We start from the raw sequence: 16,137 nt of genomic DNA on the forward strand, positions 1-16,137 counted from the left end.
TAAAAATTCACAGATACCCAAATCCTCTTTTCATAATTGTAGTGATACTGAGCTGATGAACACACTGACTCACAGCGTTACAGGCGGAATGTGATGAGTCATGAAGCCACACATGTACCTGTCAACAGCTGTTGAGAAGGAAGCAGGAAGTGGTCACTCAAATTATAACATGCAGATGATGATGACGGTTTAGACTTGTATACTGAATCCACTTAGTCAGAGGATAATTGGAAAAACAAAAGGGAGTAACTCCACTGCTGTTGACAGTTGGAGCCGGTATCTTCATGATCAAGCTCATGTTGCTGCCTCTGCTTTCCTTTTATCCTCCCTAGCATGAGTCACCTGGCCGGGTCCGAGGTGAGAAGGCCTAACACCGGCCTCCAGTGCCCCCCTTTTTTTTTTAGACCAGCCGACGGTGCAGAACCAAGTAGCATAAGACGGGATGAATGAATTTGTTTGCCTGGAAAGGTGAGCTGCTAGAGGCCCTCAATAATTCAGTGTTTGTAACAGACGGTGCATCAGTGGGTGAACACGCGCAGCTATGGCTGATGGATAGTCGCTGCCAAAACAAAAAACTGAACCCCATTATTCATATCGTAATAGGATCTGTGGAAACTCTGCAGCCTGTTGTCTCTGTTGTCTCACCTGTAATAATTTGGCACCGGCAGCTAACGCCGTGAATTTTTGACCTTTGGGATATGCGCTGCTGTTGATATTTGACTTCGCAAACATTGATGGTTTCAGGATTTTTATCTGACGTTTGACTTCCAAACAGCGATAAATACTTCTCTTCTGTTCATTAGTTATTTATGGACACGTAACTGAGGATGCCAATTGGACTTCAAGGCTTATTAAACGTACACCTGATAATGCCTGCTATAAAGGACAAAGGCAGCTATCACAGTAGAGGAACCCTGGCTCACCTGTCAGGGGGACCCAACTATTGTTGGAAGTGTTTGTGAACACAAGAGCCCTTAGTGTGTCAAACGCTTTTGACATCTTGAGCAGATAAATACTTTGGATGCTTCTACCGGGAGGAATAAAACGTGGCAGCGTGCCGGCATGTGTGTATATATGATGATGTGCAATAATTAGAGAGGAAAAAACAAAAGTGCAAATGTGTTTTTCCAACATATTTCCTGTTGTCAGATGGAATGTTGTACGCGCTGTTAGCCAGAGTAATAATCGTATGTTGACTGCCTTCTCCACTTTTTATTGCTGTAATTGACCTATGCTCCCCCACCTGCTATAAGACGGAGCAAAGAGAGCAAAAAGCAAACACACACCCTGAGAAGTGCATGTGCACACACACACACACACACACACATACAGATGCATGCACACACAGAGAGAGAGAGAGAGAGAGCCATATCTCATTACCATCCTCCTGATAGTGCAGCCAGTGGGTGTTGCAAGAGGAGGAGGGAAGGAGAGCAAGACAGTGAGCTTTACAGAGAGAGAGAGAGAGAGAGAGGGAGAGAGGACAGGCAAGGGAACCAGAGCCAGCATTAAAGAGAGGGAGAGCACGAAACACTCAACAAGATAACAGGAGATACGCGTGGGAACAGCAGCCCACTGGAAAAAAGCAGAAGCACAGATAGAGACAGAGGGAGTCGGCGTGTGCAGGACGAACGTGTCACAGCCTGTGGGTCTGTCTGTCTGTCTGTCTGTCTGTGTGTGTGTGAGACAGCTCGGTGTGTTTCCACGGTTCTCCCGAGGCCGTGGCAGCCATGGCGTCAGAGCCCAGCACCCAGTCCAGGGTGATGTTCCAGGCAGCGGACAAAACGGAGGAGCCGGCGCACCGAAAGCTGGGCAAGCTGACAGTCAAATACAACCGCAAGGACCTGCAGAGGAGGCTGGATATCGAGGAGTGGATCGACGGGCAGCTGCACCTGCTGTTTGACTGCGAGGTAGGAGAGGGAAGGCTCGCGCACACACACACACACACACACACTTAGATGTACACTGTTGCCTGAACAGGAGGTGAGGGAGGCACTAAACTGCTCGTAGGTGCTTGCGGTGGGCTATCCATCATGTATGAGGGATTACAGCAACCTAAATAAGGGGAGTGGGTGGGAGGCAAGACTGCTGTGCTTCATGGCTGCAATGTTTTTGGCACAGGAGTCCTCATGTGTCATCAACCTGACTGCGGTGTCAGCTGTGGGGTGTTCTACGATGGTGATGTGATTATTTTTGCAGATGTCTGATGTGTCACTAGGAAGCATTTGCAAGCATGCTGCAGCCTTAATAGAACACCTCGATGGCTTTAAGCATATGTTACTGCCATATGGCTGCATTAACAATTTAGGCATTTAGATGATGGTTTGAGACTGTGTTATAGATTCTAGTGACAATTGAAGTAAACAATATGGAGAAACAGAACAATTTGTACTGTGACTTGATTATAAATTATAACAGAAATGCTAGAAAATGTAATAATAATAGAAGGTAAGGACAGGAGTAGAGAGGATATTTTAATTTTTAAATGCACTAAATAAATGTTTTTATGTCCTGCCATAATGGTGGCATCCAGGACATTGTGTCATCATTTTAGTGTCTGTGTGTGTATCCTGTTAGTTTATAGACAGATTCACACACTCATTTACTAAGCATGCTAGAAACCACACAGATGACCCTATGTATGAGAGGAGGATTAATGATGATGTTCTGAGAGCATACAGCAATGCATGAATTAACATAAAGCAGGGAAAGATATATTTTTTTAATGCTTTAAGATTTATACTTAACATGGGGCTCGTGTTGAGGTATTAAAAGAGTTATAGCGCTGAAATATGTATGCACGGTGTGATTAATGTTTATATAGACGGTTACATTTGAATATGTGCCGGGGATTAGAGCGAGACATCAGTCAGCTTACACACACAACAACAACAACACAACCTTCATAACTCCACTCCTGTACCGTGGGATACAATCCAATTATGTCAGAGGCTCCATATTGATTTGCTTGGCATTCTCCGAGGGGGAACCATGGCAACAGATGTCTCATCGCCCACATGAGGCAGCATGAGCAGAGTGGAATTAGGGGTGTCTGTTAAGGAGCATGAGCTTCCTAATGACGATGCAGATCAGATGACAACGCCGCCTCCGTTTCATGCCGGAGAAGGCAGAGACAAAGTGTTTCTCATTTAATTCCTGAACCACACAGAGACCCTCGGCTGTACGTGGCGCAGAGCCACATCTCCGCCTGGCATCCCCTTACACTGCAGAGGAGCCCTTTGCATATGGTATACACTAATGCTGCAGAAAGTGAGCAAGCATGCACATCCATCCATCTGGCTGGCTGACCTGAAAGTTCTTTGGAGTAAATGTGGCGATAAGCAGCTAACATCTCCTAATCTAGATCCGTGGATATTCAGGGTTAAGCCTGCCAGGTTTAATGTAAAAACATTTTAGTCACAGCAGGGCGCTGGGGATTTTCAATATTGTTTAAATATTTTCCGTATCACAATACTTCTCTTATGAGCTTTATTCCATTTGCACCCTAGCCTCCTTCCCTGTGGTAATATATGGTAATATGCTAGCGAGGCTGAGGGTGGAATAAATCACATTAGTGGAAACCAGGACATGCGGAAAACAAAACCAGATCTGAAGTCGTTCTCTGTCTACGCTTTTGATCTCGTCCCAGAAACATATAATTATTTCGCATTTGCTGTACTTTGCCTTTCATGTTCTGGCTCCGACGTAATCTAACATGAGTATAGATGTGAAGCACATGTAGAGCAGAGATAGTGGATGTTTCCCAGCTCGCTGAAGAATAAAGCCTCAGTATGATTCATGAGGTGACAAAACACTGTGATAACACCACTCAGTTCTTCGTTTGAATCACGATTAAACCTGTTGTGCTTTAACTTCTGCTTCTCCTCTTTGGAAGTTTCCTACAAGTAGTTTATGTTCTTTCCATATGAAAATGAAGGCTCGGCTTCCCAGCTGGGATACACTGGATATTTGCATTAGCTACTTGTGTGGACTTAGCTGTGGTTCGTCCATGTGCACTGGCCAGTGTAATGAATTTTGCATGGGCCCGGGGGAAGGTTACTCTGTTGGTTCTCCGAGTCTTCCGCGTGGAAGCATTTACCGTCAGTCCCCCTGTGTCACCGTCTGAATTATTTAGCCACATCTCTAATTCATACTGGTGCTGCCTCAGTCTGGAGTGGCCGCCTTCGTTGCGGACTTCACACCTTTTCGAAAGACGGTAAACTAATAAAAAGTGTGAAAAACAGTTCTCACACAGGCGAGAAAATCACGAGCATCTTCTCGGCCTGTAGCCCCGGGCCTCTGTTTCTGTGCTGCCTAGTAGGTGTTTCCACTGAACGCCTGATTCACTGAAATAAGCAGATTATAGGACAATGTTAGATTTTTCACTGACAAAAGGCTAATTTGTTCAAGACTTAATGTAGACTCAGAATAATCCCATCACTTCATCAAACCCTTACTCAGGATTTACCTTGCTTTTATGTAATTAGATGAACTTTGGAACTTTGTTTATCTTCCTATGACTCACTCAGAGCAGTTCATGAATATTTTGATATGTGGACAGCTCGTGCCTCTGACAGGAAAAGGGAATGCTCTGATAAGCTCAACACGCGCCGGCATCTCGGAACAGACACGTTTTCCTGGGCACGGCTTCCTTTTAATATCAAAACACACAGTGTGGCCAAATGAACTGCAGTCTGTTTGATGTTAATGTTTAGTTTGAATATTTTCTAGGACGACAGGCCAGTGAAGCATTTAATATGTTGGGAAAGTACAGAAAGTTTAACTAAACCTGTTAGAAAGTTGTTAGTCGCTTATACCCACAAAACAACAAACCAGTCTTGCGTAAGGCCTGCTGCTACCGGGGGTTTCAAAAAGTTTGACCTCGCCTACATGACATGACACAACAGGTTACTAAATCACCAGATTTAAGTTTTCCTTGTAGAGGATGATGAATAGCAAGGCTCAGGGCAACATGTGGGGTTTTTCCAGGCTCAGGAGGGGCTTTCAGAGGTAATACTCACAACAGTAAACATGATGGATCCATGTCTAGTGCCTTATTTGAGAGAATTCCAGGCATTTTCTTGTTATTTCTGAACAATTGGTAAACAAAATTTCTATTGTGCCTGAGAAAACAAAACCATATTTAACTGTTTTGGGGTTTTTTTGCAGTTTTAAATTCTCAGCATTTTGACGCTGATGATTTTCCTTTGGTGTTGGCTTAAACCTCTTAGCTGCCTTGTGTAAAAAGTTGATGACATTAGTGTACAACAAAGAATTTTGTAAATAAAATTTTAACATTTTTAAAGTTATTGTTTTGGTCTTTTTGCCTTTATTGGATAGGACAGTTGAGAGAGAGGCAGGAAAGTGGGGAACAGAATGGGGGAAGGAGTTGCAGCAAAGGGCCATGAGCGGGATTCAAAGCCATGGCCGCTGCATCGGGGACTATAGCCCCTGTACATGGGTCGCCCGCTCAACCAGGTGAGCTAAATGGTGGCCCAAAATGAAACATTTTTAAAGGAAAACCAGCCGTTTAATCTGATTTTCAATGTACCGAAAAAAGGTCAAGGATACATTTCGGCCTGAGGGTTGCTCTAGACGATAGGTCAGGGGTCAACTAAATCATTAGGAATCGTTCACCTGGGGCCATGGATATCAATACTCAATTTCACAATTATCTCACTAGCTCAGACATCCTCTCTTGGTGAAACTGACCGATAACAAATTGACCAACACGCTAAACAATATTTACGCATATAAAAGGTGTCTTATGAAAAATGTGTTGGTCAAATTTTCTCAAGCAGAGATGCACGAATGGACGTCTCAGTTTTAAATTCCAGCAGCGCTCATCTTATCTGAGCTACTTGTTTGGACTTTTTCTGTACCGCCGTGTGAAACTGCAATTCTCTGAGAACCGCTTTGATATTAATGAATTCCTGTATTAGTGCCAACATTCATTTTAGCTCCAGTCTGTTGCTATAACTTCAAAAAGTCCTGCTGAGATGTTTCTGCCCAGAGGCCTCATTAAAAGGCTATATTCTTCTGACAATGAGGGTAACTCTCAACAAACTAAAAAACTGACTGAGTGCAACATGAAATACTGACAAGTAAGTGGAAAGGTTCACGTCGTACTCCTTCGTGGTAAATGCCCGTGTTCCTCTCAGCTCGGCGAAAATGTCTCTCATTGATATTCAGCGGTGCTTCCAGAGGCAGGCAGGGGAGGTTTAGGAGCAGTATAAATGAAAGAGTCCTGTTTAATACTCACAGCTCTCGGTTTCATTTTCACACTTGTTCTTTACTTTTTGAACATATACAATTATAGTGGAGCCACTTAGCAATCCTAGCTGAGAAGATAAAAACTCTCCAAAGCTGAATGAATCCACAGCAGCTATATCAGAGAAAATTTCAGCAGTTATTAATATATAGTGTGATAATAAGAGGGCACGTTGATTATATAGAGGAAAAAACCAACACAGAAGTCTTTTTTAGCCTTTGTGCCTTTTTTGGATAGATTTAGTCAGAGAGAGAGACAGGAAAATAGGGGAGAAGAATGGGGGGAGGACATGTGGGAAAGGGCCATGAGCGGGAATCAAACTCATGACCTCCACATTGGGACTGTAGTCCTGCACATGGGACGCCAGCTCAACCAGGTGAGCTATAGCGGCGCCCCGACACAAAAGTCTTTTGGCATTGTTTCTCCAAGTCTTTTGAATTCTACTAGAGCGATGGACACCATTCTTCCAAAAGATATTCCTTCATTTGGTGTTTTGAAGATGGAGATGGAGAGCACTGTTTAACAAGTTGATTTAAATGTCCTGTTGGTGTTTGACCGGGTTGAGATCAGGTGACTGTGAAGGCCATAGGATAGGATTCACATCATTTTCAGTCTGATCAAACCAATCGGTAACCCCTTGCGTCCTACGTAACCCTGAAAGAAATCGTTTCCATCAGGACAGAAATAGTATAAAGCTGATCACCTGGAACAACTTTGTATTGATTTGCAGTGACCCTTCCAAGCCATGCGAGTAAAAAGGCCCCTCACAGATTACCAGAGCCACCAGAATTCCTCAAAGTAGCGATCAAGGGTTGAAGTTTTTCCTTTAATTAGTGACCTGTAGTAATTCAGCAACAAAAATGCCAGTTACCTTTTAAAATAGCCACTCAGATTTACTACTGTATACCTCTGTGAGTCCTGGTTGAATGTTGGAGTGCTTTTTTGGGCAGTGAAATCTAACCAACAAGTTGTACATGATTAGGAGAACAAAGTTTTACTGTGACCTGTCCAGGAAGTACCCTGCCTTCACCCTAAGTCGAGCTCCAGCCCCGTACAGAGGATAAAGCGTTGTGTAGAAAATAGATGTTTTACTGCAAAAACAAAGCCTACATATGCTCTACATGAAGAAGAAGCATAAAACACAGAATCCACACTATTTCATGGACGTTCACAATTACTTGGATTAACCCAGTCAAGCACAAAACAAACACTAAAAACATCCACAGCTTAACACAGCAGAGCTGGTAAAGCAAAAGCCCGAACAGCACGGAAAAGTACAGCATGAGCCAAAGAAAAAAAATAAAAAATAAAATAAAAAAAACAAGGGATCAGCCCTGCATTTATCCTGCAGACATCAGCAGAATCACACAGGGTCCAAACTGGCAGCATGTATCAATTAGAGGGGGCACAGGGGACTGTGAAGGTGGGCCCATCTAATCCGCCACTCAGCACTTCCACATTGATTAGCTCTCTCCTCATCTAGGAAGCGGCGCGAGCCCCATCCTCTGCAGCCATGAAAACTCCCCAACCGGAAAATATTCCTCCTAAAAAGAGGCCACACTTGTCAAATGTGAGCGTACACCTGCTGACTCCGGATATCTTAGTGTTCAGGACTGCTCCAGTGAGCACTCCTCATTCCACCCCCGCTGAAAAGTGTAGCTGAAAGGTATTAAGAGCCTGTGATATGAATTGATTACTTCGCTATATTTGCTTTTGATAAGTGGAGACTCTGCCACATTAATCTCTGGCAGTAATCTTTAAATGCGCTGCCAGCTCTTGCTTAGTTAAGGCTAACATTTTAGGAAAAGAGGTTTGTATGGATTTAGAAAACACGCAGGTCGCTCTGTTGCAGTTAATGCCGGGTTTGTATGATATTTCAGATACGTACCCCATGTGTGTAAAAGCCATCTAAGATTAATATATTCTTTAGAAAATATTTAAGCTGGAACTGATCTCTCGGTAATGGCTGAGCTAAACGCCAGCTTGGTAAACCACCCATGAAATCTGATGGTGGCACGTGGCAAGTTTTAGCCTCCTACAGCCTTCATGCCTCAGCGCTCTACAGCTGAGAAATATGAGAAGTAGTTTTTTTTCTCAATTTCTAAACTCAACCATCACTTCTAACTGAGATGACTGGCTGCTAACAAAAGCAGGGAGAAAATGTTTGAAAACTTCCCAGTTTTAGAGTTTAAGCTCTTAAAGCTGGAGAAATCCTTGTCATGTTGCATCACATCTCGAATTCCTTCTCTTCCTTCTGAATGACTGTGCTCAGCGGTGTGGACATTCTTACCAATGTGAATAAAGCATGGCACCAAGCCCACATTATACAGCGGATGTCGCAAGAGCATTCGTCACATGCAAGCAAAGGCAATATAGTAATAAAGGAATACCGTCTTTAACTTGTGTTTGTCTCTGCTCTCGCAGGAGGAGGAGATCCCAGAGTTAGAAATCGACATAGACGAGCTCCTGGAGCTGCCAGATGAAGGGCAGAGAACCCGGCTGCAGGTAAGATTGTGTAGTAGAAGAAGCTTAATACAATTCAAATTTGATTCACATTTCAAAATGCAAAACTTCAGTCTCCAGCTGTTTGTTTAATTTAACCGTGTTGGCTTGCCTCGTGACGCTAGTTCACTCAAATGTGCAAACAAACCAGTTCCAGGAGTCCAAAAGTCAGGCCGAAGAATTTTTAACAATTCTAATCGACACCTCTGTACATATATGACTATTTGCTATGTGGGGCAATAGCTTAAGAGGGACTTGACCCTTGATGGATTTTGCAATGTGTGCAGTGGAAAATGTTGCTAGTGATCCTGTTTCTGTTTGTTGTCTTTGTTAGGAGTTGTTGCAGGAATGTGGCAAGCCAAAAGAGGTGAGACAAAAAAAAAAATACTTATGTGAAACTAAACACTGGCATAAAAAGAAGATATTAATCCACTAAAACTAAACAGACTTGTTAAGTAGGCTGTGTTGTCTAGTTTATAAAAGACCAAATAATCTATTTTCTCCATCTCCCCTACAGGATTTTATCAACGGGCTGCTCTACAGGATAAAGGGTTTACGCAAAATGTCAGGTCCCTTGAAGAAATAATTATAGGTCACATTAAGAATCGAGACAATGGAGCCTCTTATCTTCCCATCTCCCACGCGCGATACCATTCGGATGCCTGTATGAGCGGTTCACATGTCAGGAGGAATCTTCTCCTGCCCTCTGCCTCCGTCCTGGGTCAGCAACACCAGAGCAGTCGATTTTTGAATGGATTTTTTTTATTAGTATTATTATTATTATTTCATTTTAATTTATGGACTGCTATAACATTTTGTCTCCCATTAGCATACCAATAATGTACATGTGATAAAAGTTGTACTGACTATTACTCAGACGGACTGTTTTTTTGTTTTTTTTGTGTAACACTGTACATTTTCCGTTGCCTATTTATGTACATAAATATTTTGTTCAGATAACAGTGTTGTCGAAATAAAATTCAACATTTTCAAAACAAGGCGGTTCATGAGTTATGGAAATGGTTACATTGGATTTTAAAACAAAATGATAAACCAATACGTATCATCAGGTATTATCAAATTTCACATATACAAATAAATATCGACATGTACATTACACACATGGTTTTACAGTACCCATTAAACTACCCTGTCACCACAATTGCTCTTTATTACTGCCCTAAAACACAAATGACGATAACGTCCTACTGCTTGGAGACAACTCTAACACTCTCCTATAGAGCGGCAGTCGGCGCGTCGTTCCCAGAATGCAAAGGTTCTGTTTTCTGGGTGTAAATTTTTCAACACGGTGAAACAAAGGAAACAAAGGAGACGTTGACATGTCAAGTCTAGAAGTAAACACAGTGAAATCAGCAGCAGGATGTTCCATTAAGTATTCATCCATTATCCTCATCCATTTCCTGTCTGCGGTGCGTGTACGACACGGCCAGAAAAGGCAAACACAGTAACTGCCTCCATACCAACCTTAATGGAGCCAGCCCCCGGAGGAGAGTGTAATTATGGTTTCTCTGCAGTTAGCTAGACAGTAATGCACACTGATGAAACTGCACTCTGGCCTTCTCTCTGTCATACACAGGGGGTCCTGGTTGAGGGCTCCATTATAGTAATTTGTATGGTTCTCTCCCACTTCCACTCTTTTCTCTTCTCTGACACAGAAGCCATCCATACTGTCAGTACGCGTCTGACAAAGCCTGCCAGGCTGAGACATTTTCATCAAGTAATGATATCTTTGATAAAAAAGAAAGGCATCAGTGTTAAAAAATAAAACTAAACGATGTGCTGGGTTCTCGCAAAGATGTGACATAATGTCAAACACTTTTACTTCATTTATAATGAAATTACACGTAAGGACAGAGTTGCAGCCAAACATAGATTACAAGAGTGACTGCAGTGGCTGCCAAAAGAAAACAAAGCCCTCAGTAATCCTTTTATACTGACTCCTCTGTGCTTCTTCAGTCCAGAGATGACAGTAGTCTGGGATTGTACATCATCCCAGATGAGCTCATCATGTGTTTGCTTTCTGTACGTGTTGTTAAACCTAAAACGGATCAAATGATGACAAGTGCAAAGTGCACTTAAAATGAGCCTTTGTTGCCATTAGGAAGTAGGACAACTGACATTAAAAAAAAACCTTATGCTTCTTACTCATTTGGACAGTTTGAAACTTTTCTGTGCAGGAGCTGTGCAGTTTTGCTAAAATCACAATACGGTCTAGCAGCCTCTGCAGATGTTACTTCTGTTTTTTTATACATTCCACAAAAATAAGCTATGTTGTACCTATTATACACATTGTATTGCATTTACATAAGGTCTATGTCACTGCCTACCCTGTGCTCTGCTAGCAACATCACCAGTTGTTTCCTAGTATATACTGTTAATTCATAGATCAGCCATAGCAATTACAGAAAGCAGATGCTGCTCTTCCTGTTAATAAATTGATAAACTAATAATTATTGGATTATGATTGGGTCTGGCTTGCTTTAGATAATGGGTAGGGTTGAAATGTTCTGAGTTGCTCTTTGATTAATAATAACAGGTCACTTAAGGCTAAAGAACAAGTCTAACAGTGATGACTGACCAGAGCCTTATATGGCAAAACACCTGCGGCAAAGTCTCACTATCATGTCTTCCTCTTCTTCTTTGGCGCAGTGTAGTTGGTGGTGCGATGCTCCATCCTGTCATATTTATCATGGCCTTCCCTGGGGAGATAATGGAGAGTGGATTGATAATTCATCAAACTAAATACTTTATATTCATGCTGCTTAACAGGATGGCAGCAGCCTGCCTACAATTTATCTGGGTCATGGTATGAATTCCAAATCACAGGCATCTTTCTTGGGCACCAGAAGAAGATTTCCATGCAAGGCTCTGCCGTGAGTCGAGACCCAGAATTCTTATTGTGCTCATTAAAACCCATGTATGTTACACTACCTGAAGCAGCGGTTGCAGTAGAGGTCTCCATCACAGGTGTGACAGCGAAGGGTGGCGTCTTGGTTGCAGATGCAGCACCATGGAAGCTCTTCGTCATCGCTGTCTGATGGCGGATGTGCTACAGCAGCTGGAACAACTCTGCTCTTGGGTGCAGAAGCCGCGGTCTTTAAAACACATGAGATGAGTTAGCATTTAAACGTTATGCACTCAAGCAGTTTTAAGAATTTAGGAATTTGTATTCTGAGTGTTGTTTCGTACCGGTTTCTTGGAAGCTTTTTTCTTCTCTGTGTTCTTTGGGCCACTTGTTTCTAAAGGTATGTTGTAGCCACTGGCCTCATCCAGTGCAGCTTCTTCTGAGAGCTGGAACCAAAATCAATACTATCTTCAAAACATGTCTGTAGTTCACATTACAAATGCATAACGTGGAAAAATAGCAGCCCCTTGTGGCCACTCTGACCTGCCTGAGTTAGTCGGTAAAGTGTAATACAGACTCTATAGCAAAGTAATTGTGCCCAAATCATTACAGCATAAGGTGTACTTTGCCTTAAAGCCCACACCTGTTTTAACACTCTCATCACAGCTTCTTCCTCGGTCTCCTCATCACTGTCAGGATGCTCGAAGTCCTCCGCAGTAACTGAAGGTGAGATACAATAATGACAGTTTGTGATACACAAGCATTACAACACAGTGTTTGTACTGCAAGGCGTTATCATGTTCTCTGACATTCTGTTGTAAGACTATGGATAACAGATAAGGTAAAGAGAGTGGTGTGCCAGTAACTCTGCATGTTATGCACCTTTGTCTGGGTCCTGCCCCTTCAGCTGCGCCAGTCTCTTGGCCATGTGGAGGATCTGGTCCTGTGAATGACGCTCCTTCCTCAGCTCCTCCATGGCCTCCTCAAGCAAATGGGCTTTCTCAGCCTCCAGTTGCTTGGCTGCACCCTGGTTCTCTTCTAAATTCTCATCTAATGTTTCCCCCTCCCCCTTGTTGAGGTCATTCATAGAGCCATCTACGCCTGCAGAGGGAACGGTGAGATTTCAGCGTATTTAGGATTGCAGTATAGCAGCTGACTTTGGTGTCGGGATGCATTCACGATAAAAATATTATGACTGTGTAAGACTTCAAAATGACTGCATCATAGTTCTGATTGAATATGGATGAAATCAGTGATACGAGGAACATCTTACTGCATTCAGGATTTGATTGCTGGTTGTCAATGGCAACCTCCTCTGTCATCTGACTTATCAAATCATTGGCTTGTTCAGTCTGAGTCCGGCGATCTGGAGGTTGATGCACCTGCATAGATAAGCACATATACTTGTAATTAATTACAGCGCATTCTTTATCATGCAGTTCCTTCTCCATAACATCAAATACTTAAAGCTCTCATTGAGCAGTAGTGTAAGTCCTAGAATGTTAGAAACAAGTACGAAAGGACTTGTTTGTAACATCCCAGGAGTTACAGTATGAGTAGAATAGAAAAGGACTTCGCTCACAGGTGGAGGAGCTTGAGATGGTGGAGGTTGACCACGTAAAGCCGCTAGACGGTCCTCCATCTCTGCTGCAGAAGGTACTGGCTGACTGGGAGCTTTTAGAGCAGCAAGACGAGACTCAAGCTCTTTCTCAGAGGGGATAGATTCTGAAGGAAGAGGTGAAAATCTTACAATGGTTTCATGCAAAGGAAAAGGAAATTATTACTGCACTTGTCAGACTGAATCAAAAGAGTGGCTGCCACAAAATCTCATTCCATTACTTGGTGTAGTGTCTTCTTTGAGCTTTTGGAGTCTTTCAGCAATAGCCTGATCTTCTTTACTCAGGCCTTTGGCTGGCAGATGGCCCGCTTTGCTGTGTCTACTCCCTCCATGGACAACAGGCTGTGTCGACTGTCCCTGCTGTTTGGCCTCGAGTGCAGCTACTCGTCTATGAAGGGCACATGAGGTTTTGATACTATGACTCAGCTGTATTAAAAATGCGTCATTGTTATCAAATTTGATTACATACTGACTTTTTGTAATTTTCAGGAGGGGACCATCTCCCAGCATTGTTTGGAGACTCCCCACTAAAAATGAGGAAAGGACAGCTTTAAAGCTTATTATCTTCAGGTTTTTTACACTAATATTTTTTGCATAGTTTGTGCATTACCTAGTCAGATTACCATGGCACTGCTTGCAGACCTTCTGCTGGGTGTTGCCACAGCGAGGCACCACAGCACTGAAAGTCAAACAGCTGGAGCAGAAGGAGCGGCCGCAGTTCTTACAGCCCAACTATGAGGACATTACAACGTAAAGCACACAGTATTCTCCCCTTTAAACTGCATATCTGCGTGAGTTATATTAGCCAGCACAACCTTACCTCCTTCTTGAAGAGACTAAACTTTGACGCACAACAATAACAACGATTGTCCATACCGACACGCGGCACACCGAGTCATGAGACAGGCAATTACAGTCTGACTGAAATTGCTGTCGCCGCTAAATATCTAAGAAAAATCCACTCGGCGAAGACTTATTAAGCAGCTAGCTACCTATTCTCAGGTTGCTACAATCAAAACAGGAACCAACCCGGAAGACGCGGTGCGGCGTCACTTTGCGTCTTCCTGTTTCTGATTCGTCCAATCAGATCTCTCCAAATTGTCTCGCGGTTCTTGTTCAAAACACAGAGCCGTTCAACAGTTCTCCTGATACAACGGTGGACGTGAGATTTTCTGGAAAAGGGACAAAGCAGTCGTGAACGCGGTATGGAAAATGAACATTTTATAGATTACCAACTTTATTTCATATAGGATCAAATATAAAGGGCGAGTTTTGCTAATATTGCAAACAACGACAAAGTCGAGCGAGCTAAAGCCGATGCTAGCTAGCTAGCGTGCTAGCTGTCGCCCCACGTCATGCCCTCCTAACGTTAGAAACCAGCTCAGACACTGGAAACATCCGTTATCCTCCAGTCATACGTTTAACATGATGGTTACAGCAAGCAATAAGTTGTTTCTAAGACTTTATTATTTGTTCCTTTATTTCCTATAGTTATTACATAATGTTAGAGTACAATTCAGAGACATGTCCTCGTGCTTACACCCTGGTGTTATTACTAGTGTTGTCCTTATATAACACGATTCCCATGACCTCATTATTTTTCCGTTTGCACACTTAAACACCAGTGTAAGAGCTAGATGGTTATAAAAATGATCATCAGTGTAATAAAGTACTATAAGCCACGTAGAACCTTTACTGTATGGGAGTGCATGGTGCTATACGGCCTTAGTTAATGCACAAAGAAGTGAAAAACGTGATAGGACAGGATTACAAACAGTTTATAAATTGTTATTACATGAATGAAACTCTCCAGAAAAGTGCAATAGGATGCAGTTATAGAGAATGTGCATTGAAAATTAAACTGTTTCTTTGTTTATGTCTGTCTGCAGGAGTCTAGTTTTCATTTCCACAATGGCAGAAGGAGGAGATGTGGAGTGGGAGCTAAGCAAAGAAAACATCCAGCCACTGAGACGGGGCAGAGACATATCCGCATTACATCAAGCCCTTAGTCAACAACAGGATGGACCCACCTCTGCGATCAACCAACAGAGACAGTATGAATGACCTTAAGACACCCTCAGATGGAAAAACAAATTTTTAACCTTGTTAACATGGCCTTGTGGTGTTTTTTAAAATGCTAGAAGACATATCATGAATGAAATAATCATTGCCATTGCTGAGCATGTGAGAATACACGCCTTGGAACTGCAGTACATTGATGGTGGTGTTAAAAACACGGATTCAGATCAGATTCAGCCACAGTTTATACGTAACAAACTTAAGGAACATGTATTGTCAACATGCAGGTTGGGCTATCTAATCTAAAATTAGCGACATGTTATTAGCTGTTTTATAATGTAGTCAAACCATAGGCTCATGTTATCTATTACTGCTATGTTATTACCATTGTAGAGAGCAATACACAAAATCCATTAGTATTCTGATACATTGATTTGTAGGTGAACCTTTGCTCTTCTTCTTCAGAGTCAGTTATGTGCTTAAACATATATGGCAGGAATTTTCCAATAATACAACTTAGCGTGTAGTATAGAGTGGCTTTACAGTTTATCAGCACACATGTTTGAGCTGCAGGCAAACAGTGGAATAGTTGGCGGAGACAGAGGTGGCAAATAATTTGTCTGTTCATAAATCCACGCATACAAGAGGAGGCATAGGTCTAGAGATGCATTTCAGCAAATTTTGAAGCAGGAAAGGTTTATTTTAAACATGTAAATGTTTCATTTAAATGGAGATGATGAGTTTTAAAGGACTTTATTCAATGCAATTGGGTAGTATGAAAAAAGAAAAACAGTTACATACCTTTTCCCTACAGTTTTGGCATTGATAAGACTGAACAATTAATTGAAATATTACTGAAGT

The 16,137-nt window shown here is 42.4% G+C and overlaps 3 protein-coding genes across 3 annotated transcripts in view; 2 read left to right on the top strand and 1 right to left on the bottom strand.

Annotated features, from left to right (window-relative positions):
- Nucleotides 1-1,483: 1,483 nt before the first annotated feature.
- On the top strand, nucleotides 1,484-9,771 carry ppp1r14d (protein phosphatase 1 regulatory inhibitor subunit 14D). The gene is made up of 4 exons (XM_008281416.1): nucleotides 1,484-1,910; nucleotides 8,696-8,776; nucleotides 9,108-9,140; nucleotides 9,291-9,771. The coding sequence occupies exons 1-4, from the start codon at nucleotides 1,731-1,733 to the stop codon at nucleotides 9,357-9,359; spliced, it is 363 nt and encodes a 120-aa protein (XP_008279638.1). The 5' UTR covers nucleotides 1,484-1,730; the 3' UTR covers nucleotides 9,360-9,771.
- zfyve19 (zinc finger, FYVE domain containing 19) overlaps nucleotides 9,518-16,137 on the bottom strand; it is a 14,545-nt gene continuing 7,925 nt past the window's right edge. The window contains exons 2-12 of the mRNA XM_008281415.1: nucleotides 14,078-14,263; nucleotides 13,868-13,989; nucleotides 13,731-13,784; nucleotides 13,479-13,645; nucleotides 13,222-13,364; nucleotides 12,913-13,021; nucleotides 12,522-12,740; nucleotides 12,283-12,359; nucleotides 11,984-12,085; nucleotides 11,726-11,889; nucleotides 9,518-11,493 (exon numbers count right to left, since the gene is read on the bottom strand). Of these exons, the coding sequence (XP_008279637.1) occupies nucleotides 11,415-11,493; nucleotides 11,726-11,889; nucleotides 11,984-12,085; nucleotides 12,283-12,359; nucleotides 12,522-12,740; nucleotides 12,913-13,021; nucleotides 13,222-13,364; nucleotides 13,479-13,645; nucleotides 13,731-13,784; nucleotides 13,868-13,989; nucleotides 14,078-14,131 (1,290 nt within the window). The 5' untranslated portion in view covers nucleotides 14,132-14,263 and the 3' untranslated portion in view covers nucleotides 9,518-11,414. The remainder of the gene's footprint in view (nucleotides 11,494-11,725; nucleotides 11,890-11,983; nucleotides 12,086-12,282; nucleotides 12,360-12,521; nucleotides 12,741-12,912; nucleotides 13,022-13,221; nucleotides 13,365-13,478; nucleotides 13,646-13,730; nucleotides 13,785-13,867; nucleotides 13,990-14,077; nucleotides 14,264-16,137) is intronic.
- Nucleotides 14,374-16,137, top strand: part of bub1bb (BUB1 mitotic checkpoint serine/threonine kinase Bb) — a 4,443-nt gene continuing 2,679 nt past the window's right edge. Inside the window, exons 1-2 of the mRNA XM_008281414.1 lie at nucleotides 14,374-14,460; nucleotides 15,147-15,311. Coding sequence (XP_008279636.1) covers nucleotides 15,169-15,311 — 143 coding nt within the window. The 5' untranslated portion in view covers nucleotides 14,374-14,460; nucleotides 15,147-15,168. The remainder of the gene's footprint in view (nucleotides 14,461-15,146; nucleotides 15,312-16,137) is intronic.

This window comes from Stegastes partitus, unplaced genomic scaffold (genome assembly GCF_000690725.1).
Source record: "Stegastes partitus isolate 25-593 unplaced genomic scaffold, Stegastes_partitus-1.0.2 Scaffold233, whole genome shotgun sequence".
Taxonomy (NCBI): domain Eukaryota; kingdom Metazoa; phylum Chordata; class Actinopteri; family Pomacentridae; genus Stegastes; species Stegastes partitus.